Source organism: Dreissena polymorpha, chromosome 4, assembly GCF_020536995.1.
Source record: "Dreissena polymorpha isolate Duluth1 chromosome 4, UMN_Dpol_1.0, whole genome shotgun sequence".
NCBI classification, from domain to species: domain Eukaryota; kingdom Metazoa; phylum Mollusca; class Bivalvia; order Myida; family Dreissenidae; genus Dreissena; species Dreissena polymorpha.
In genome coordinates, this window is record NC_068358.1 from 81,105,053 (window position 1) to 81,128,440 (window position 23,388).

Sequence of the window (23,388 nt, forward strand, 5' to 3'; positions counted from 1 at the left end):
TACAAATACCAGTTTCAATGGTCGAGATCGAGCTTTTGTGAATGCTGAGGCCTGCTTGCCTGTCAATGGTGAGCAAAGAAAACAGTGGGGAACAAGGAGTTCAGAAGAATTGCTGTTACAAGTTACGCACGCCATGCGGAAAATATCTCCAAATGTAACAATCAATCAATGGAGGAAACTCCGTTTGAAACAAGAATACAAACTCTTTTTTAGGTTTTCATTGTTATTTCCATTTCATGAAAATAATTCAACAACAATAATAATATAACAACAAACGTGTTCATATCGGTATTAATGAATATGGATAAAAAGAACTAAAACAATGCATATGCAGCTTTAACATGTCTATGTTAAGTCACTGCTCCAGATGGCAAAGTGAATATCATTTGCATGCGGAGACGGACAATATATATCAAACTATCAAAGGTTTACAAAGGCGAGAATTTTATTCTAATTAGCATACGCTATAATGTTGCAAGTGCACATTGATCTTAGCAATTTTAATTGGCCACATTTGCATATAAATGATGTCGCAGTTAAGTATGCACATGATTATGTCCCATTTACCCTGAGAGCTAAGCTTGTGTAGTTTTTGACTTCAAAAGATTTCTGCAAATATTCAAGAAAATAATTAAATAACTTCCTCTTGAAAGAGGTCTGGTGAAGTCCCTTAGGGATTTTTCTTACATGGTTTCAGGATCTCGTTTATTTTGCTACAAATAAGTATATATAAGACATTATAGGTTCAAAACTGTCAACAATAACTTGCCTTGTAAAATGGAAAAAATAAATTAATATTGGTATTAAATATGAACATAAAGTTCGTTTGTTCACCCTTGTTTTAATCTCACATCATTTCAAATAGGGTCCATATCTTAAAGGGTATGCTGTATTTGTAGCCCCAAACTTGTACAATATAAATAAAATACAATTTGGTTTTTAAACATATTTAAGGTGAACATGATTGTTTCCATAACAAATGACATCAAAATAACATCTGGGCTAGCAAATGCTATACAGTAACTGAGGTGGCTGATTATGCAAGGTTTCTATGGCACAAGACAGGCCCCAACTCCTTTACCAGGGGTGGGGGGAGGGGGGTCAAGGTCAGGGGGACCATACAGGCCTGACACAGAACAAAACCATTTCAACATTATCACAAACCATCAAAATGAACTCAACACAATGAATTTAATAAATACTGTCTGATTACTATGAAATCGGAATATTTAAATCAACTTATTGGTTAATTGAACATTCGGCAGTGAATTTTTGTATAGAATTTTATGTTTCTGATTGAAGCACTGGTTATGTGACAGTGTTAATAGAGTTTTTGTGACACAATGGGAATGCTAACGCTGATTGTCAAATAAAAGCTGCAATGTTGAAGGTGATTCCATTCTAATAAACAGTAATACTTAGCGATCAATCTAACACATGTACATTACAAGACCACAACACATGGATTTGGCTCAAGTTTGTAAAATGAACACCTGCAACAAATGAATAAATGACCGCATGTCAAAATATGACACATCCTATAATTTATTAATGCAATAACTTCAAAGGGATAGTAATAGCTGCAAAAATCACTATCTTGTAACTGCAAGTTATATGAAACAAACGATAGAAATATTTACTTGCATTCTTAACACCTGGCGTGATACATGTATACAACCGTTGAACGCGTATTAAACTTCAACTATATAGTATTAAACTAATACATTGATGTAACCTGTACAAAGGTGTGTTATCATGTCATACTGTCCTAATTTTAAACCCTCGGGTTGTTTAATCACCATTATGCCTAATAAAAATTGTATAATACTCAAACTGATCAGCAGTAAATTGCAATGGGACCACTGCACTCATATGAGGTATCACATTTGTACTGATGTACTGTATGCAAAAAATCTATTGCTTACAATTTAAATGCGAAGTTGACAAAAAGTTAAAGTAAATCTTGAATTAATTATATAGTTTAACACATGAAAAATGTAAAAAAATGATACGCACTAACTTAACTGTTTCAATTTTTATACATGTATTTTATTATATGGTACAGTATACTGTAATAAAATATATATGCATGCTCACAGATGTTATTGTCAATTAAAAATAATACTTTAACAAGCATCAGTTTATACTAGTAAACATGTTATTGTATGCACAAATAGTTACAATAACACAATGTTACAACATATTTAATTATATGTAAGTAATATTGAAAACTCCATTAACTTACTGAGTCAAAAATAAGTTGGGAAACACAGAAGAATGAACATTACACGTACAATGATGATGATGTTGATGAAATGGACATTGACAGGTGATGAAGATGATGATAATGACTGTCGTGACAACTAGATGCAGCAACATGACCTTGTGAGTTACCTTGGCAACGTAGCTCACACTGAACATACTGCACCATACAACCATGGCTACCTGGCTCCAACCAAACACTGTCCTGCTATCAAAGAGAGCACAGTCAACATTAATACAAGCACTAAACTTGAACATCCAGCTATCACTGTGCCTGATGAATCATTGTATCTGTATAGGTCTATTGTAGTTCTGTTTTTCTGAGTTCGCCTGAATTCTGCATCTGATTTTAATATGTCTTGAAACGCAGCATACGCTGCAAGTTTGAACGAATCATTACCCGTCATTAAAAGGTCAAACACACAAGAGTCTAGATAGAAATCCACTAGATTGGCACTACGACATTGCCGTAAGGCTTCGTCTGCAGTCAAATTCACAGCACTTTTAGGAATCCCCTTCATTTTGGACGCTAACACTTTTTGGTAATCAATAACTTCTCCTTTGGGACAACCTTTAGTGCACAGCTCCAAAACGCTACTTTTTGCTGATTCATTTACCAACTTCCCTGGCATACTAATGGAAAACGTCAAATAGCTGCCGACAAGCCGTATTTGTATTGTCGTATTAATGTATTTCACAAATATCTCCACATGTTTTCCAGGGTCTATCTCGGTGAGTCTGACACTGTTGAATTCCCCATACATGGTCTGTCCGTCCTCAAAAGTGCTGGGCAATACGTCCCCCTCTGCCTGATACATCATGTACTTGGAGGCCGCACACACCTCATTACCGCGGATGATCACCGTCAACTGAAATTAAACAATTCATTTGCTTTCATTATTGAGAAATTGAGAAATAATCTTATTATCATGTCAGTTATCAAGTATTAATAATAATATTATTATTGAACCAGACCTCTGAGGCTTCAAACTTCCTTCTTTGTTCATGACAGTGTGTTTTTTTTAACTTCTTTATAAAGTACCGGAAAACGGCACTTTCCCAATAAGGAAACAAGAGGGCCATGATCGCTCACCTGACTAACTAAATACAATTCCAACCCAGATTTCATCAAGATAAACATTCTGACCAAATTTCATAAAGATTGGATGAAAACTGTGACCTCTATTGTCTACACAAGGTTTTTCTATTATTTGACCTAGTGACCTAGTTTTTGACCCAAGGTGACCCAAATACAATCCCAACCCACATTTCATCAAGATAAACATTCTGATCAAATTTTAAAAAGATTTGATGAAAACTGTGACCTCTATTGTCTACACAAACAAATTGTCGATGGTTTTTATATTATTTGACCTAGTGACCTAGTTTTTGACCTCAGATGACCAAAATACAATCCCAACCCAGATTTGATCAAGATAAACATTCTGACCAAATTTCATAAAGATTGCATGAAAACTGCGACCTCTATTGTCTAAACAAGGTTTTTCTATTATTTGACCTAGTTTTTGACCTAGTGACCTAGTTTTTGACCCCAGATGAACCAAATACAATCCCAACCCATATTTCATCAAGATAAACATTCTGACCAAATTTCATAATGATTGAATGAAAATTGTGACCGCTACTGTCTACACAAGGTTTTTCTATTATTTGACCTAGTTTTTAATCTAGTGACCTAGATTTTGACCCCAGATGACCCAAATACAATCCCAACCCAGATTATATCAAGATAAACATTCTGACCAAATTTCATAAAGATTGGATGAAAACTGAGACTGCTACTGTCTACACAAGGTTTTTCTATTATTTGACCTAGTTTTTGACCTAGTGACCTAGTTTTTGACCCCAGATGACCCAAATATAATCCCAACCCAGATTTCATCAAGATAAACATTCTGACCAAATTTCATAACGATTGGATGAAAACTGTGACCTCTACTGTCTACACAAGGTTTTTCTATTATTTGACCTAGTTTTTGACCTAGTGACCTAGTTTTTGACCCCAGATGACCCAAATACATTCCCAACCCAGATTTCATCAAGATAAACATTCTGACCAAATTTCATAAAGATTGGATGAAAACTGTGACCTCTACTGTCTACACAAACAAATTGTTGACGGACGCACACACGCACGCACACACACACGCACGCACAACGGACGCAGGACATCACACGGTCACATAAGCTCTCCATGTCACTTCGTGACAGGTGAGCTAAAAACTACACATTTCCCCAATTGCTGTAAAAAAAAGAATCACAATTGAAGGTTTCTTTAGAAATAAAAAAAAATATATATATATTTTTTTTTTTTTAATTAAATGCAACATTTAGTTAAGTTTCCCAACGCAGTTCTATCGCTTGAACTTTAGTTATTATAATAGTGACAACTTGACATTGAATTTTAAAGTCTATTGGAGCAAAAAATCAAATTAAATACATATGTACACCAATTTCCCAAAATGAATACTTCAAGAGGCGAATTTTTCCAATTTCAGGGTTTTTTACACACAATTTTCCGCATTGGGCTGGCAAACAAAAATCACTGCATAAAAACAACAGACCAATCAATAATTTAAAATAAACTGTTTTTTATAACACAAATTCAAATTCTGAACTGTCAAATGGTATTAAAAATGCATTCATAACTTTCCTTGCTAAATACGCTTAAGCCTTATTTACTGTACAACCAGTTTCTGTTTCATATAAGAAAACAGTTTTTATGTCAACATCCAACCTGCAGGCTATTTCATAATTAAAGAAAATGAGACTTGAAAGAAATTCAATTATTTAGGAAAAATGTGATTTTTGTGCTTAACTGCTTTGGGAATTGAAATGTGTGTCATGCAAAACATGCTCAGAATAATCACTCCATGAATCATGTAGAATGAAGTTTATTCTACATTTAAATTATTAAAATTACATTTTGGGACACACATTTGTACAGTACAAGAAACGGACATTTTGTTGTTATCTAAACAATGAACATTAAATATATAGGGAATGTAATTATCAGAAAAGATATGTGCAAACAAAAGCAAATAAAACACCAGAATTTTTCAAACAAATGCTTTTGAGAAAGAACGAATACTTTTAGGTGCTTAAATCAACCAACAAAAAATACCTAAAGCTTTGAGGATCTTGTTAAACTGCAAGACATCTGAAAATTTATGGAATAAACAAACCAACAGGCTTCTCGAAAAATGCCATTCAACATTTCAGCATTTACAATTACTTCCGATCTAGAAGTGTGTTCTCTTTTCTAGTTCTATCAAAATTCCTAACATACAGTCAAGAGAGTGAAAGGCTTTTAATATACACAGTTTGCAGAACAGGCAGGGATATAAAAACACAAGTTAATGGTTAACTGGGAGAGATTAAAACCAGGTGTTGTAGAATAACACTCCAAGAGATAGGTCTGAGAGACTTGGTGCCATGTTTGTGTGAGACATGTCATGCTTGCCCCACATTGTTGGCTGTAGCTAGTGAGGCTGACATTGACTGGTTTCGGTCCTGACATAGTTGAATGTAACCATGTAAGGGCTCACATAAAGACTGGTTGTGGTTTTGACATAGTTGAATGTAGCCATGTCAGGCTGACATAATTATATAGAACAGACTGTTAATGGTTCTGACATAGTAAAATTTAGTTTGAACCTATTTATGTAAGCTTTATTGCATCAAAAGCCTCCGGCTTATTGAAACACTCTCGAGTCAGTTTCCTGGGCCAGTACCAGTACTTGGTGTCTTTTGGGGAAATAAAAAGAACGCTCCCACAGTGGGGATTGAACCTGTGACCACCTGGTCACTAAGGCAGACACCTTATCCATTACACCCTTACACCACAGCGACATCTTAGTTAAATTTAGCCTCTAGCCAGACAGAATGGTTGTGCTTCTGACATAGTTGAATGTAGCCTGAATGGCAGAGACAGACTGGTTGTGGTTCTGATATAAATGAATGTAGCCAGTGTCATGCATAAAAAGAGTGTTTGTGGTTCTGACACAAATGAGTGCAGCCTGTAGGGCAGACACAGACTGGTTGTGGTTCTGACTTGGTTGAATGTAGCCTGTAGGGCAGACACAGCCTTGGTTGTGGTTCTTACATTGTCCGCTGTGGCCATATGTGAGACATACGCATATTGGTTGCATGTCTGATGGAAAGTTGACAGTTAGGCTTAAGATATTGTCTGTAATAATGTGACACCTACAAAGACTGAAAATGAAGGTCGTTTTTTGGTAACCGATGACAAGACATCTTAAATACAGATGTAGGAGTATCTTTTCTTCTTTGAGGATGCAATGAGGGTGGATACCTAAAATTACTTATAAGAACTTCAATTTAAGTTTGTATGTACTCATATTTCAGGATTAGTGTGCATGACATGTCATATATACTTGTCTGCTATAAGAATTACAGCTCACTGGTTTGAAAGGAAAAACACTAGTGTTTAATAATTCAAACAGTAATGAAAGAAGGCAGACATATTGATTTTCCTTCGAAAAAAACTAAGAATCACAAGCCTAACTTCTATTAACTGGATTCATCACGCAAATATAACGATTTGAACTGTCAAGATTCAGATCGATGTTACATAGTGAGATCACTTTTATGTAGGAGAATGTTACTGTGGACAACAACCAGCAATGGTCTGCAAGATGATCAAAAGGACACTAACTCAATATACCAGAGTGCTGCATCATGAAAAGAAACAATTAAGTGTAAGCCCCAAGTTTCAATGCCAATGAGGCACTTTATGAATAACACTTTTTTTTAACCAAGTGCATGAAGTACTGTTTATATTGTTTTATGTCTGATGAAGAATTTAAAAAGAACCATTTTTGAGTAAATTTTGTCAATTTACATATATGATGCACCTTTTTGATAACTTAAATACTAAGTTTAAATTCCTAATTTGATTAAAATATATTAGATCTATACACAATTTCAATGGATGACCTCAAACATTAAATGAACATTCAGTTTATTGGATGAGATTTACATAGGACTGATATCTCTCATTCAAACCTGCAGTGAGGAGCATTTCTGTTTTAATAAAACCACACAGGCCTGCTGGATGGCTTAACAATATTGACAAAATTATCATGACCCCTAACTTGGTTGTTGGGGAAGGCACGAAATTCTGTTTACTCAGGGCATTACTTGCTGGATGGAATTTATCATAAAATTAATTAATGAATATATCGACTTTGAGCGCGGCTGTTTGAACCATGGGGACAGTTGAAGTGCCCATGACTACAGCTCTAGTCCAGCGCTATGTCTCTAAAGGATCACATGGATCAGGTGATGTGAACGTACCAGTGGAAATCAGCAGTTTTTGCTTTTCAATAACTCCTTACGAAATATGATTACACACACAAAATAAATTAATTGATTTGAAAAAAAAATCAATAAAACTCAGAAAATGTACACAAACAAAGACCTTTTCTTACCAAGAAAAAAAGACAATAATATATCCATTTCATTATCTTTCAGAAACAAACATCAAAAACTCTTACACACAAATCTAGCATATAAAAAAAATCATTCTATCAAGAGCCTTAGCGTGCCTGTGTTTGATGCCTTACACACCCTCCAAGGTTCACACTCAACTTGCTAGGACACACGCACATGTGTTGTTATCAGACCCAGCTTTCTCATAGATGCATGATAAGCCCCAGCGCTTTGAGAAGTAATATACTATGCTATACCGCCTTTGAAGTTTAATTACAGCATGCCAGTAATTGCCCATAACTGCTGCTGATGTTGGGGGCAACAGCCATCCTGATGTGGAGATACAGGGCTGCACTTGGAAAGGACTTAATATTCCTGCAATTTCCATCCAAATTACCCACATTATGTTGCTTAATTAACATTATATTGCTCAGGGCTTACTAATTGAGACACAACTAGGCACATTTTCAATTTCTGTTACAGTAATTCATCAAAAATGTTTGGAACTAAATCAAAACAACTCAGTAGGGTGCCTTTGATCTGTTTGAAATGCTGCTATGAAAGAATATAAAAAATCTCGTGGTGTCAATTACTAGTTTGCAAATCAACTTGCAATTTACTCTCACAAAACCAAAAAAACTGCCTGTGTGCAGAATATAGACTTCTCAGTGTTTAAAAGCATGTGCAAATTAACCTGGGATTCCTTATTTATTATGTATAATGGTTACCTCTGATCTAACTAGTACAAACCCATAAAACAACTGTCATTTATTAGAGGGTTTATTGTAACTCTAAAATATATACAGTACTTCCTTGAATCTAGTGAACACATACCAGAAAATAAAGCCTTGATAGTGTTATAATTCTTTTATAGATAACTTCATCATCATAAATGTAATTCAAAATATTGATTTTATAATCCTTGCCCAAGCATAACTTTAAATGCTTTACTACATTATATGAAAATAATTTTTACCAATCATAAGCAAATTTTACCTTTAAAAGCCTAAATGATTTTAATTTTATACCAAATAAAAAATTCTTTGCCACTTAAAAACTTAGATTGAAAAACACTAAAACTTCAATGAAACATTTAAAAAAAATCAAAATCAATTAAAAAGCCTGTCATTCAAAAGCAGCTGGTTTGACAGTATAAAGCTGCCCAGCATTGTTCATGAGGTACTTTAGGCACATAAATAATGTGAGCTGACATTATCTGCCCCTGTCTGACAGATAAGCCCCCCTGGACCTTCAGTCTGTCAACAGCTTCAGTAACACCCCACCCTAGAAGAAATCTAAGGCATGGCTAGGGGGCAGGCACAAACAACTTTACTTAATACAACATGAGTTGTAAAAATACTACATGTGAATGTGTATCCATTGCTCTCATTAATAGATTTTTACATTTCAATCACAATCACTGAAAACATGCAGCCATTTATACAGTGTTTAAAAAAAAATCATATTGGGAATAGGGCAGGGTCCATTTGGATTGGGAAAAATCGCGTTGTTCTGACACACATTGGGAAATAGTGTTGTTGTTTTTTGATAGACTAACAATTGCTTTAAAATTGAGAATAAAAGTGTTATCAATAAAATTTTATTGCATTTGTTTTAATAATCTTAAACTTATAGATTTTGATGGGAAAATCAATGACCTAAATGTTAAGACTTATCAACAACATTTTTTGAGTTGAAATCTTAAATAGGAAATTTGTAGGTCCCATTTGGGAAAAAAGCACTTCTATAGGCCCAAATTTGAACGAAAAGACAACACTGCATTAAAATAAGCAGTTTGGCTATAAGTCTAAATTTCTTTATTATTACTTGAGGTTACGAAAATGTTACAAGACCGCCTATATGAAATTGAGAATTTGAGCAAGCCCTGCAATTGCTATAATTTTTAAAGGGCTAGTGCTCATGGTTCATGTTGCATTTATAGCAGTGCACCCACACACAAATTATATATTTTTTCAAATCACTCTCAAATTAATGATTAATTTAATATTGGTTTGAATGTTTTCGAACATTCTTAAACATATCAAAGTTATATCCTTCAGCTATCCTTCAAACAATAAAGTGGTGCAATATCAAAAATCAAAATAATCTGTATATAATATACATTATAATTTCTTTACATATATTTTCAATTTGTAATTTTTTTAAAATGTGTTAACTTTTGTATTGTAAACATGTTCCCATAAATTTTTAATTCATTTCAATAGTTTGCCTTCTCAGTCCTTTAATAAAAATACACAAAATGTCTAAGTAAGCATGACTCATACACCTGTGAAAATAGGCACACTAGTAGAGCGTATTTTTAATGAAATCTTTGATTTCAATATTGGGACTTTATCTGATATATGATGACACTTTGATTAGACCGTTACAAAACATAAGGGTTTGATAAACTCAGAAATCGGATAATGTGGGTATCATGGGAATGATAAAAAGAATGCCCAATATAAATAATGAATGTTTCCTTAAAAAATGTCTATCATAATTGTGTAAATATTGGTAAATTCCACAGAGAAAACACAAAACAAACCCTTACAGCATACAAAAAAAACACACCTTTTAAAAAATTCAAGTTTTCATAATGGTGTTGAACTAACTTACTTTTGTGGTTGCAGTTGCATTAAATGCCACAGGTTCATTTGTAACCTGGACAGTCAAGTGCTCATTGTCAACAAGAGGCCATGCCCCTTGGACGCGGCATGTCTGGAATTCCCCGAAAAATGTTCGAAGGTGAGGATCACCAAATAATCCGCAATGTTTTTGAGTATTTTGATCATTTTCAGTATGATATGTGCAGACTTCGTCCAATGGTATTATTTCTGGTTGGACAGAGACCACTTCTCCAGTCGTTGAACACTGCATCTGATTCATTTGGTTTCTCACAACTTTTTTCACACTGTGGAACTTAATGTTGCCTTTGCAGCCCTGAAGATTTTCTAAGCAGTTCATGTAAGTTCTGAACAAAATGCACTCTTTTTGGTCTGAGGATTTCAAGTCTGTGCGACCCTTTTGTATCGAATCCGCAGCCACCTGATATCTGTCCCAACAGGAATCAACGTCGCACGATAAGACTGGAAAATTAAAAACATATTAAGCTTTAACAAAGTAAACTTTGCCATGGTATGTGTATCATCTTCAATTTTCATTTGTACAAGTATACAACATATGACTTCTATGTTGTTAGATTGCTGTAATTAACATTATCCTTATAAATCAAATTAAGCAAGTATATTTTGACATCCCAAAACATAGAAATGTATCGGTTATGCATTATATTGGTTTGACAAGAGACAAATATAAAAATGACATGTCTTAAAGTGACCAAATTTCCAAACTATTAATTAGCTGAATGAATATTCTTTCCCATAAAAATATGGTACTTGTGATTTTGTGACATATTTAATATCTAAAATAAAATGTAGATATATGAAGAAGATAATGAATAATAATAAATACTGTACATTATTATTAAATAACTGCATCAATTTTCGAATAAAAATTAGTACATTTTTTAATTCAAATGCTTAACAATGCAAAAAGATATACTTGGATATTTAAAACATTATCGTGTGACCTCAACAACTTATCAATTTAAAATTAATTAAAGTCCAATTAAGATGATAAGCTTATTTAACTTGAAATACCATGAAGACTTTTCAGAACTTGAGAGAAAACTGGGCATAATAAATGTGCGTAAAGTGTCGTCCCAGATTAGCCTGTGCAGTCCACACAGGCTAATCAGGGACGACACTTTCAGCTTTTATGACATTTTTCGTTTATATGAAGTCTCTTTTAAGCAAAAATCCAATTTAGGCGGAAAGTGTCGTCTCTGATTAGCCTGTGCGGACTGCACAGACTAATCTGGGATGACACTTTACGCACATGCATTAAGACCTGTTTTCTCAAAACACGACTCATATGAAGAAATACACATCTTATCATACATTAAAATTTATACCATAGACTAGCAATAAGATGTGACACACGGTCACGGTGTCCTATTTACACTCTGTTTAACTCACTAAAGTCAGCATTTACAATTAAAGCAAACGGTACCTGTATTCACAAGAGCTAACAAGATGCCGACGAGCAGAAGTGCCGACGGCTGACACCGTCGGGACTCGCGGCTAAACATCGCCGGCTTTCCATGACATGCATAGAACTCGGGTGTACGCTGATTACTTTCGTCCAAATTGTCCGAACAAGGCAACTTAAATCGGGTTTTATGCCTGCGAAGAAAGTAACGGTAACCATAAGCCATGTATCATTGTTTCACATATAATCCATTTAGCTCACATTGTTTTTCACTTTACTTTTTTGCATAACAAATAAATAACAGTTTCGCCAAAGTCGTACTCAAACATAACACACACTTCCATCGTGTATCCAACTACTGGCATAATGCACTGTGTTACATTGGATTCAGGTCAGAGGGCGGAGCTAGCGCCGTAAATCTGACACCTTTGACCGGCGTTCTTGAATCGGATTGGTTAGAGATAAGCTACACATATCTTATATCAATACCGCTGTCAAAATCAAATACAGCAAACATTGCTGATCGAGATATGATTGGCTGATAAGGTATCACCGCTAACACCTGAGGTGTAAAGAAAGCGCTTCAAAATGGTTTATCAAGATAAGATGCACCGTTTTATTAATTTCCAATCTTTTTCAAAATGGAATAATAAAGTGATAAATTATTTTATGACACAAGATAATAAAACAAGAATTTAGCGTGTGAAATCGTTTAATGAGATAGATCTAAGCACTTTTTTTGAGTTCTATGTATGCTTTTGCATAGGCCTATAAGATTAATTTAGATTTTAGATTATTAATTCCAACGAAAAAGTAATACTGTTAGTTCACAGTTTAAAGACAAAAATATGAAAATCTTGAGAGAATAAGTTGTACACAATGTGCGATGAACGTGCGAATAAACAATTGATTATTAAATTTTATGAATGTGCAAAGGGAAATAATTTCGCAGATATAGCGTAATATGTTATTGATGGTTATGTCCCTTTTACTTCAGGTGTATTTTGTTAACGTTCTCAGTACCATGCAATTAAACCCATTTTAAATTCGAATTTAAAATTAAAAGGAGAACTAGACTATACTATAATATATTACAAACACTAAGAATAGTTTACATGTTTATTAAGAACTTGTATACGCCAGCTTTGTTCGCCACCATAATTTTTCGCGTCATATTTTGTCTGGTAAATGTTAAAGTACCTCTTAACATGACGGAGGTTACATATGATATATTTTGAAATATTTAATTGATTATCTTTACATAATAGAAGCATAGATCTTTAACATAACATCTTTAGAATACAAGCATATAAACACGGACAAACATGTAAAATATGTAACTCAATTTAAAGCTAATTAATAACATTTGATCTTCACGGCGATTAGAACGTGCGAAATCAAACGCACAGTTCCGCCCATTCCGACTTGAATATACATAGAAATGGATGCATATTTTTATGATGTCACTTATCACTCGGTTACAGAACGGTATTCATATACAACGTTATTTTTCTGTAACTTATATACTCATATCATTTTGCTTGAGGACTTCTTGACAAAAATCGGGGACAAGTCTTAAAATATTTAGTCGCACACACAAAAACCACGAAGATTAAACTATACACAAGTTTACTTTAAAAACATGACGAAATACCCATGAAAGTTCGAGCCAGTTAGCATTTCGTGTTGCAAACTAAAATGGATTGATAAATCATAGAACTTTTTCTGACGCGTGTCTGCATTAATATTTCTCAGAATAAAGTGCGCAATTTGGACCTGAAAGTCGATTTCGGCACTGTCAATAAAATATCCCTTCCAATTCTTCAATAAACTGCTATCAATGATTTATATGACAAAAACAATTCACACGAGAATTTGAAATCGCAAGTTGGAATGCAAAGTTAGTGAGTCAGTGAATGGAAGCGCGTTGTAATTTCCGTTTAGAAGCGAATGAGCCTTAATTTTCATGAGACAAATTCAAACTAATTCCATGTATATAGGGATTTATTGTTTTCTTTATTAGGAACTTTCAAGACGATGTCAGATAGCTTTCAATCATTATCAACTTGAGAGGTTTTTGGAGATGCAATTTTAGCTCTATTGTTATTTATGGATTTAACGCAACTTGTGTAATATTGATTGGATGGAACGGAAAAGGAGGGGGAATAAATTTGAAATACAATTTTTATTGACACAATTTTTAGATCTTTAATGAATAGCTGCAACACTAAAGGTTCTGCATGCAAACGAAAGCTTAAATTAAAACATTATATTTCAATATGGAAGGAGATTCACCAAATAAAACTTGTATGCGTACTTCTTGTGTTTTTATTTTTATTTCAACTTTTTTCTTTGAATGTGGACATGTGCCGAGTAGTGCCAAATACGGCCAACGAAGCTTAAGACCAGCTTGCGCATTAGCAGGTTTCTGCGGGTCACTCTACATTAAAGTAAGGTCAAAATGACGATGCAAAAGCGAGCTGATAAGCTATCGAGCAGTGTGTTGGATCTATATGCACCCTTAACATGCACATCATAGCGAATCATACTATTTCGTAATAAATTCAAATCTTAAAACGGAAATGTTATTTGAAAGCAACTTCGACACGTGAAACTGCAATTTGGTCGAAGATGAATTTACATTAAACGTCCCCCTTCTGGCCCCTCGTACGGCAATCAATCATTCGCTGTCGAGGTAAAAAAACAACAACACTGTATTGTCAGGATTGCGCATTCCTCGCAACGCCATTGTTTATTTAGTCTACTTGTCAATGGTGTGAAATTCAGGATGTTTTTTTTCTTTCTCGTTCGGAACAGCAAATCTGGAGAAGCTTTTGGAAATATAATTCGTACTTAAGGTATTTTGATGGGAGATGATTTCCTTCGAGGCTTGGTAGTCTGGGAACTAATTGGGAGGGTTGGCGAATGATCGTAATAAGAAACGGGTGTTAGACAGGAGTGAGAGTTGTGCGAAACAACACGTCAAACTGACGCAAGAGGAGGTGCGAAGGTAAGAAAGGAATCGAAATTCACACATCAAAAATCGCGCAAATCGGCGCAGAGGTATATTGCGCGTGAAACGCATTAAACAATATCTCGTAAAAGTATATCGTTATGACGCCCTCGTTCAGAAATTACTTTAGTTACCCTATACTGCCTAACAGTGCATACGTAATGTTTTAACAGTTTTTCAAGCGCCGTTTCAGATGTTGCAAATGGTTTATAGATAAATCGGATTACAAATAAAGCACTCCCTCGAACACTATCAATTTCGCCCGTTTGAAGATGCAAGCGATTCTTTAATCGAATTTCACCCGGGAGTTGATATCAAGCGCCTTCAAAGAGCCCCCGTGTCCGGGAAGACGTTGGGAAACCCATCCGGAACCCGGCTGATGGATCCGACAGGTTAGCAGCCTGCCGACAACAAGACAGCAGCGACGCTAGATCGCTCAGTCGGTAGGAGTCCCAGATGAGAAATGAATTATGGCTCGATAGTAATCACATGTGGACTAGGAATTAGGTAGGCACGAATGTGTTATATTCATACCAATTGGCATTGTTTTCGCATTACTGTCAGTCATCAGGAGGCCCGGTATAATGTTGAGGTGAAAACGTGCCGTATATCGACATGGTACATAGGCGGTTGAAAAGGGGCAGAAACTACGTACGCCCTCTCCAAAACTTTCCAATCTTAGATTTTTCAATAACGCATACTTTGTTGATTGAAAATGTTGAGAGTTAATTTACTTGGAAAGTTAGGTAACATAAATTTTGCTTTTTTTCTTTCTGTCGTACGCCACTTGCACTTAAGTGATCCATTTCGTGTATTTAACAACCTTTCGGTATTAAAACATACAATAAAACGTGATTTGTGCCAATTTTATGAAATACAGACTGTAATATGTTTTTTGTTTGAAGTGTTACATGTTATCGTTAAATAGTCCGCCCCTAATCCGAAACGACACACTGCACATGGGCTTTATGTACTCGTGTTGATAATGACGAATTGTAATCAATATGACAAACCTTAAAGTACAATAGGCGTCACTTTCAATGTATCGAATTGTATGTAACTTGCAATCGGAAGTTATTTCGTTCAATATGACATGCTCGGCAATATAAACAGGTGCATCTGTGAATGACAAGTCTTTTTACCGCCAATGTGTAATACAAGCACTAATTAACTCCAGATAAGAGTGTAAGAAAATATACATAATCGCAATAAGTTCAAGCACGGAGAGTATATTGACCTCATATAGAGTCCGTGGTTCAAGGGACGATTTTGGCACATAGAGATGATTGCAATAATGACTTATTACAATTGTAATGAATCCATATTGTTTCATGATTCTTTGACTACCGGTACACATATTTTACCGCAAATCTAAGGTATATACGAGTGTTTTTGAATTTGTGCTGTGAAACGGGACGGTCAAGTGTTTTGAGGCTATGTTACATCAATTAGAACGCAATTGCAATCCGGGTTGCAACCAATAACACTTAACAAATGTTTGCTTTGATTTTTGCCTTAGTGTTCTTATTACAAATGAACAAATAATTTAAAGAACGTTTGTGAATTTTATTAAATAATAACATTTTGTACCCGTTTTTTTATATCTAAACAACACAATGTGTGCGTGTTCTCATTCATACATAAATAGTTTAATGTATGATGTACTGTAACAGTTATCATTTCATTTTCCACACCTGTAACAGTGCTCATTAAATTACTCCCAAACTGCAAGAGTTCTCACTGAGTAGCCCAAACTGTACCAGTTATCATTAATTCTCAGATGTCTCAGTTCTTATTCAATTCTCACAACTGTTACAGTTCTCATTAAACTCACAAAATATGCTGTGTCACGCTTAATGAGAGAACTGTAAAGCACCAGCGCAAATCTTGCCAGCAATGTCTTCATTCTGATCGACGCACCAACGCATCCTTTCCCCAAAACGGATGCATTTATTGCTATCAAGAGATTCATGTTCTTCAAACAATGGAAGCTCTCTAAATTACTGGATATAAAATTGGACATGGATAGCCTGAAAGCACATGCTATAGCGTGAGATATAAATATTCAATTACTAAAAAGAACTACCACAAGTCCCCGAGAGGTTTGCTCGAAGTTGGAGTCATAAACTAGCGTCGTTACTGTGGAAGAAATGTTGCCAACTTATCAATCAATAAAAACAATACCAGAGAAATATAAGAACAATAACAGTTCCGCAAAATTGAGTTCATGATTAATATAGCAATAAGTTTGCGTTTTTGTTGTTCTGCGCAAAGTGGAACCATAGCTAGAGAAGAGATCCTCGAATAACGTACATCATAACTTCCCCTGGAGTTATTGCAAACTCATGTTGATTAACACTATCTTGCGTTCCCGAATTATGTGAACGCTTAAGATTTTTTTCGGCTGTCAGGTGATGATCGCGGGTTCGAATCCCGACCCGGCCACATAACTTGTGTGTGGATAAGTAATGGACTTCTTTCTACGACCAGCCTCACCATACCACTGATTCGAGTAGAATTGTCAGTTAGTGAGATAAGTGTCCGTACCAAGTACTGGAAAACCAGCTAAGCCGGTAAACTGTGAGTTGGTTTATTGACCATTATGGAATTAATGAAATTAGAATATACCCATTTATGCCTAGTGGACTTCTCCCATCCTTCTAAATTGGATCAATTTATCTCCAAAATTAGGGATGTCTAGTATATTTTTTCTACATTTAGAATATTTCTAACATAAAGTCCTTTAAGCAAACAGCGCAGACCCAGCTGAGACGCCGCATGCATGCGGCGTCTCATCTGGGTCTGCGCTGTTTGCCAAGGCCCTTTTCCTAGACGCTAGGCATAAATGGATTAAAAACGTTGAAAAACCAACGTGACGAACAAAAGATTAATTGAGGCGCGAGTCCGATTTGCTGAACAAACGCGATTTAGACCGAAGACAATAATCACGATATAAACATGAAAAAATATGTATTACAATTGCGAATCATCATTCAGCGTTGCGAAATATAGTTTTAAGTTTTTTTAAATACGACTTAACATCGGAAATTATACAGAATCACGTAAGAATATAGATGTATTGATGTATTATATGCAACACTCCATCAGCATCATTGGGACGTAAAGCCTTATAAAGATCATAAGAATTGTGTGGAGGATAAGCTACAAGTGGTCAGAATACGATCACGGTCAAATAGTACAAGCATAATACGAATCAGTTACATCAATTTAATTCGCCGTTTCGGCAAAATATTACAAAACTATTAACAAGGTCTGGTGATCTCTATATGGGCCGTGCTATGTGAAGAGGTTAAATACATGTGCGTCAAGTGTCGTCCCAGATTAGCCTGTGCAGTCATCATAGGCTAATCAGGGGCGACACTTTTCGCTTTTATGATATTTTTCGTTTAAAGAAAGTCTCTTCTTAGCAAAAATCAATTTTAGGCGAAAAGTGTCGCCCCTGATAAGCCTATGCTGACTGCACAGGCTAATCTGAGACGACACTTTACGCACATGCATTAAACCCCCTTTTCACAGAGCACGGGCCATATTATTTCTGTTCTGAATCCCATTTTCCAAAAGAACCAAGCTAAGTAGGTAAGACCTGTTAATGCCTTGCTAGCCGAATCTCTCATTTTGCGCATTATTACTAAACCGTAGCCATTGAAAATGCTATGGGGATGCTTTAAGTAACACATTTAAAGTTAAGGAGGGTTCATTGTCATCTTAATAATAGTTAATATTTGACATTATATAATTATTAAACTGACAGCAACGAACATGTAAATGATTCACTTTTCGACTATTACCAAAATAGAAGATTATGTTGATAATGAAAAAATGAAAACTTATAGTTATCATTTATACTTATTAAATGCTTTAGTGTGTCAGCACATAATTCTTATATTGGCAAGGCTCGTTAAAAAACAAAACTTTTACACGTGTCCGTGCATTAATTAAGGTGGATATTTGTCATTATACATTTCAGAAGGAAAACCCCCGATGTCATGGATTTAAATGTTAAAGCAATCTAGATAGAAGCAACAATTGGGTACTCTTTTAGATAGTTTCTATCCATGTTATGAATTCAGTTTTCAATCAATCACCATACAGGATAGATAAGGCACGATCGAAATTAATAAGACGCAAGTTTAGGTCGCTCTCGGGCGTAATACCGACAACTAAACGATGACCTATCTGATCCAGTGGTCTTTGCCTAGGCTCACAAATTAATTCACATCTGTGAAAAATAGGATTATATTGCTCTACAATCAATGTCTTGCTTTAAGATGATTTGCGTTCGTAGCAAGTGTTTGAAATGCAAAAAAACTGTGATCCTTATGCGAAAACCTTTTTATTCCAATCGAAAATACACTTTTATATTTGTGGCAAATAAGATAACATTCTCGTTATGCTTAAAAAAGCAAATGACATTCGTTACCATGTACTAGTATACGAATATGGCATTTTTCTATAGCAGGTATAAACCTAAACTGTTCAGAAATGCAAAGCTATGCTACTTATTGGCATAGTCATACACTTTTTAAAAATAATAAATATGTATTTCATTATGTACATTAATATCATTGAAATCAATCGCAGAACGTTGACCTAAAAGCGCAACACTAGATCATTATAATATTATTATAGCCTTAAAAGGCAACAACTGTCCGGTATGTTCATATGTATTATATACTCAATTGCACCTGTTTACTATTTGTATTTGATTTTTTTCCTTAAAAGGCACGCGCTGGTTTTACTGTCATCACTTTTAATGATTGCCATATGTTATAACGAAAAAAAAAATAACGTTGAATAAAATATTATCTGGCAACTTATATATTTCTGTAAGCACCTTTTAACTTTAAGGTATTGAATGCATTTCACAAACTTTAAAGAGTAATGTTAATTGAATAGCATGTATTTGCACACAATTATTACATAAATATAATTGCCAGTAACACATTACCGGTTGTTTCATTATGAGAACCCATGGGAAATGGTATACGGATTATATTTTGATGTTGTATAGAATCCATGGAAATTGTTCTTCTACCTATATTTGGACTTCGCAAGAAATCCATGAACATTGGTCAACTGCTGATATTTGGACTTTGGATATCTGATCATTGCACATTATAGCACATGCACATATTTCGACGTACCTTTGTATATTTATTATGTTCTCACTATGACCATACTCGTCATTAAATCGAGTAATATGCTCGCTGCACTAACAGCGAATGTTACGTAATAATATATATATAAATATATATATATAAATAAATAAATAAATATATATATATATATATATATATATATATATATATATATATATATATATATATATATATATATATATATATATATATATATTCTGTTACTAACTAAAATATATATACACACATAATTATCATTTAATAAAAGTATATTAAATTGTCTCTCCGTTGACTTACTACAGTAAGCCATATATAAAGTTCAAAATGCATAAACATATTAATATACAGCATTCTTAGTACAACACTTAATATCAAATAAAGTCATAAGTAATCGAAAATGTTCTATCATTGACATACCTTTTTCCCATCGCCTGTGTTTTTAACAAAACATGCATGAAAGTCCTGAAGTCTTCATCGTCCAAGAAAAATACGTTAGTTCTAACACTCTATTGTACAGTAATTCCTGTGCACAAATAACTCGTACCCAACCGTACAAATGTGTCTGAATAACTTCACATCGTAATATTCGCACACATGCATCCTACCCGCGATGTACAGGTGCCATGTTTGCGCAGCTGTCAAGCGATCCAAACTTTTGTAATATGATGCACTTTATCGTAACATCTCGTTTTATATCTTGTTAGAGATGCGTATCAAAAAAGTAATTCTATCGTATATTCTGACTGCAACAGATTTATGAACATGTAAATAGTTTTATGAGTGCGCGCCGGTGTTTATTCCCCTATCAAGCAACACTATGTGCAGGACCGCTGGCAACTAAAATTCCAAATAACAACGATGTCCGTAGCCTAGCGAACGATCTTCTCGCGCGCGAAATCATGGCAATAGTGTCATCTGCATAATTTATTTTCCAGTTTTGAAAGTCTAAGATGAATTTCGATTTTAATCCGGGCTTTAGCACAGAGTATAATAATCCTCCGGTCCCTCTGGCTTTCGCATCATTAGCCGCTGCTAGGTGCTTGTAATTCCACGCAGAAAACGCGAGGCTCGTTTTTGCAGCTTTAATCGCAGCGCTTGATATTTTTTATTTAAATGTATTCAAATATCGGTTTCCTTTACACTGTTTAACATCTCGATTAGGCAGTGTTATGTTCGCCATGTATGAATTAGGAAATCCTAGACAGGACATTAAACTGACTTCAAAGTCGTCTTGAGCAAGTCTCTCCATAGATGTTCGCGCAGAAAACTGAAAGATGTAATAAAACATTGAAACATTCTATGTAACACCCGTGCCAAAATGTTTACCCATTTCAAATAAGGATTGAGAGGTTATTACAAAATCTCAAATCTTGACACGAACCCTCCGCGCGTTTAAAAAGAGGCGCAAATAAAGTGCTTATTTAGTTTTCGTCTTAGTGATCGGGCATAGAAGTGTTAATTTCGTCGTACCATGGTATTATAATGACCGCATTTGCATTTATATTGCGACATGGATCTGACACACCGAGCAATTATTCGCTACCCGAGCATGCTTTGTATATAAAAGAAGTTAGTCCCGTGTACATAATGTACAATGCTATGTTCAACATGAGCTATATTTATATTAACAATATGAAACTTATTATTAGGCCTTGCTCTGGGAAAGCCTGGGTTAATGCATGTGTGTCAAATGTCTGCCCAGTCGCTCTGAGAAAGCCTGGGTTAATGCATGTGTGTCAAATGTCTGCCCAGTCGCTCTGGGAAAGCCTGGGTTAATGCATGTGCGTCAAATGTCTGCCCAGTCGCTCTGGGAAAACCTGGGTTAATGCCTGTGCGTCAAATGTCTGCCCAGTCGCTCTGGGAAAGCCTGGGTTAATGCTTGTGCGTCAAATGTCTGCCCAGTCGCTCTGGGAAAGCCTGGGTTAATGCTTGTGCGTCAAATGTCTGCACAGTCGCTCTGTTAAAGCCTGTTTTAATGCTTTTGCGTCAAATGTCTGCCCAGTCGCTCTGGGAAAGCCTGGGTTAATGCTTGTGCGTCAAATGTCTGCCCAGTCGCTCTGGTAAAGCCTGGTTTAATGCCTGTGCGTCAAATGTCTGCCCAGTCGCTCTGGTAAAGCATGGGTTAATGCCTGTGCGTCAAATGTCTGCCCAGTCGCTCTGGGAAAGTCTGGGTTAATGCTTGTGCGTCAAATGTCTGCCCAGTCGCTCTGGGAAAGCCTGGGTTAATGCCTGTGCGTCAAATGTCTGCCCAGTCGCTCTGGTAAAGCATGGGTTAATGCTTGTGCGTCAAATGTCTGCCCAGTCGCTCTGGGAAAGCCTGGGTTAATGCCTGTGCGTCAAATGTCTGCCCAGTCGCTCTGGGAAAGCCTGTGTTAATGCCAGTGCGTCAAATGTCTGCCCAGTCGCTCTGGTAAAGCCTGGTTTAATGCCTGTGCGTCAAATATCTGCCCAGTCGCTCTGGTAAAGCATGGTTTAATGCCTGTGCGTCAAATATCTGCCCAGTCGCTCTGGTAAAGCCTGGTTTAATGCCTGTGCGTCAAATGTCTGCCCAGTCGCTCTGGTAAAGCCTGGTTTAATGCCTGTGCGTCAAATGTCTGCCCAGTCGCTCTGGTAAAGCCTGGTTTAATGCTTGTGCGTCAAATGTATGCCCAGTCGCTCTGAAAAAGCCTGGGTTAATGCTTGTGTGTCAAATGTCTGCCCAGTCGCTCTGGGAAAGCCTGGGTTAATGCTTGTGCGTCAAATGTCTGCCCAGTCGCTCTGGGAAAGCCTAGGCTAATGTCTGTGCGTCAAATGTCTGCCCAGTCGCTCTGGGAAAGCCTGGGTTAATGCTTGTGCGTCAAATGTCTGCACAGTCGCTCTGTTAAAGCCTGTTTTAATGCTTTTGCGTCAAATGTCTGCCCAGTCGCTCTGGGAAAGCCTAGGTAAATGCTTGTGTGTCAAATGTCTGCCCAGTCGCTCTGGGAAAGCCTGGGTTAATGCTTGTGCGTCAAATGTATGCCCAGTTGCTCTGGGAAAGACTGGGTTAATGCTTGTGCGTCAAATGTCTGCACAGTCGCTCTGGGAAAGCATGTGTTAATGCTTGTGTGTCAAATGTCTGCCCAGTCGCTCTGGGAAAGCCTGGGTTAATGCTTGTGTGTCAAATGTCTGCCCAGTCGCTCTTGGAAAGCCTTGGTTAATGCTTGTGCGTCAAATGTCTGCCCAGTCGCTCTGGGAAAGCCTGGGTTAATGCATGTGCGTCAAATGTCTGCCCAGTCGCTCTGGGAAAGCCTGGGTTAATGCCTCTGCGTCAAATGTCTGCCCAGTCGCTCTGGAAAAGCCTGTGTTAATGCTTGTGTGTCAAATGTCTGCCCAGTCGCTCTTGGAAAGCCTTGGTTAATGCTTGTGCGTCAAATGCCTGCCCAGTCGCTCTGGGAAAGCCTGGGTTAA

At 36.0% G+C, this 23,388-nt stretch overlaps 1 protein-coding gene across 1 annotated transcript; it reads right to left on the minus strand.

Annotated features, from left to right (window-relative positions):
* Nucleotides 1-687: 687 nt before the first annotated feature.
* LOC127879292 (repulsive guidance molecule A-like) lies at nt 688-21,275 on the minus strand. The gene is made up of 4 exons (XM_052426070.1): nt 20,380-21,275; nt 11,812-11,984; nt 10,357-10,826; nt 688-3,131 (listed from the first exon to the last, which is right to left on the minus strand). Exons 1-4 carry the CDS (start codon nt 20,415-20,417, stop codon nt 2,442-2,444), a joined length of 1,371 nt encoding a protein of 456 aa, XP_052282030.1. The 5' UTR covers nt 20,418-21,275; the 3' UTR covers nt 688-2,441.
* Between the last annotated feature and the right edge of the window lie 2,113 nt (nt 21,276-23,388).

Bases quoted from the DNA above. Each gene is read 5' to 3' on its own strand.
- LOC127879292 (XM_052426070.1), bottom strand. From the start codon at position 20,417: ATGCATGTTTTGTTAAAAACACAGGCGATGGGAAAAAG. The intron at 11,985-20,379 runs GTATGTCAATGA...CTTTCTTCGCAG, and splicing joins ACACAGGCGATGGGAAAAAG to GCATAAAACCCGATTTAAGT. The intron at 10,827-11,811 runs GTACCGTTTGCT...TTAATTTTCCAG, and splicing joins GTTAGCTCTTGTGAATACAG to TCTTATCGTGCGACGTTGAT.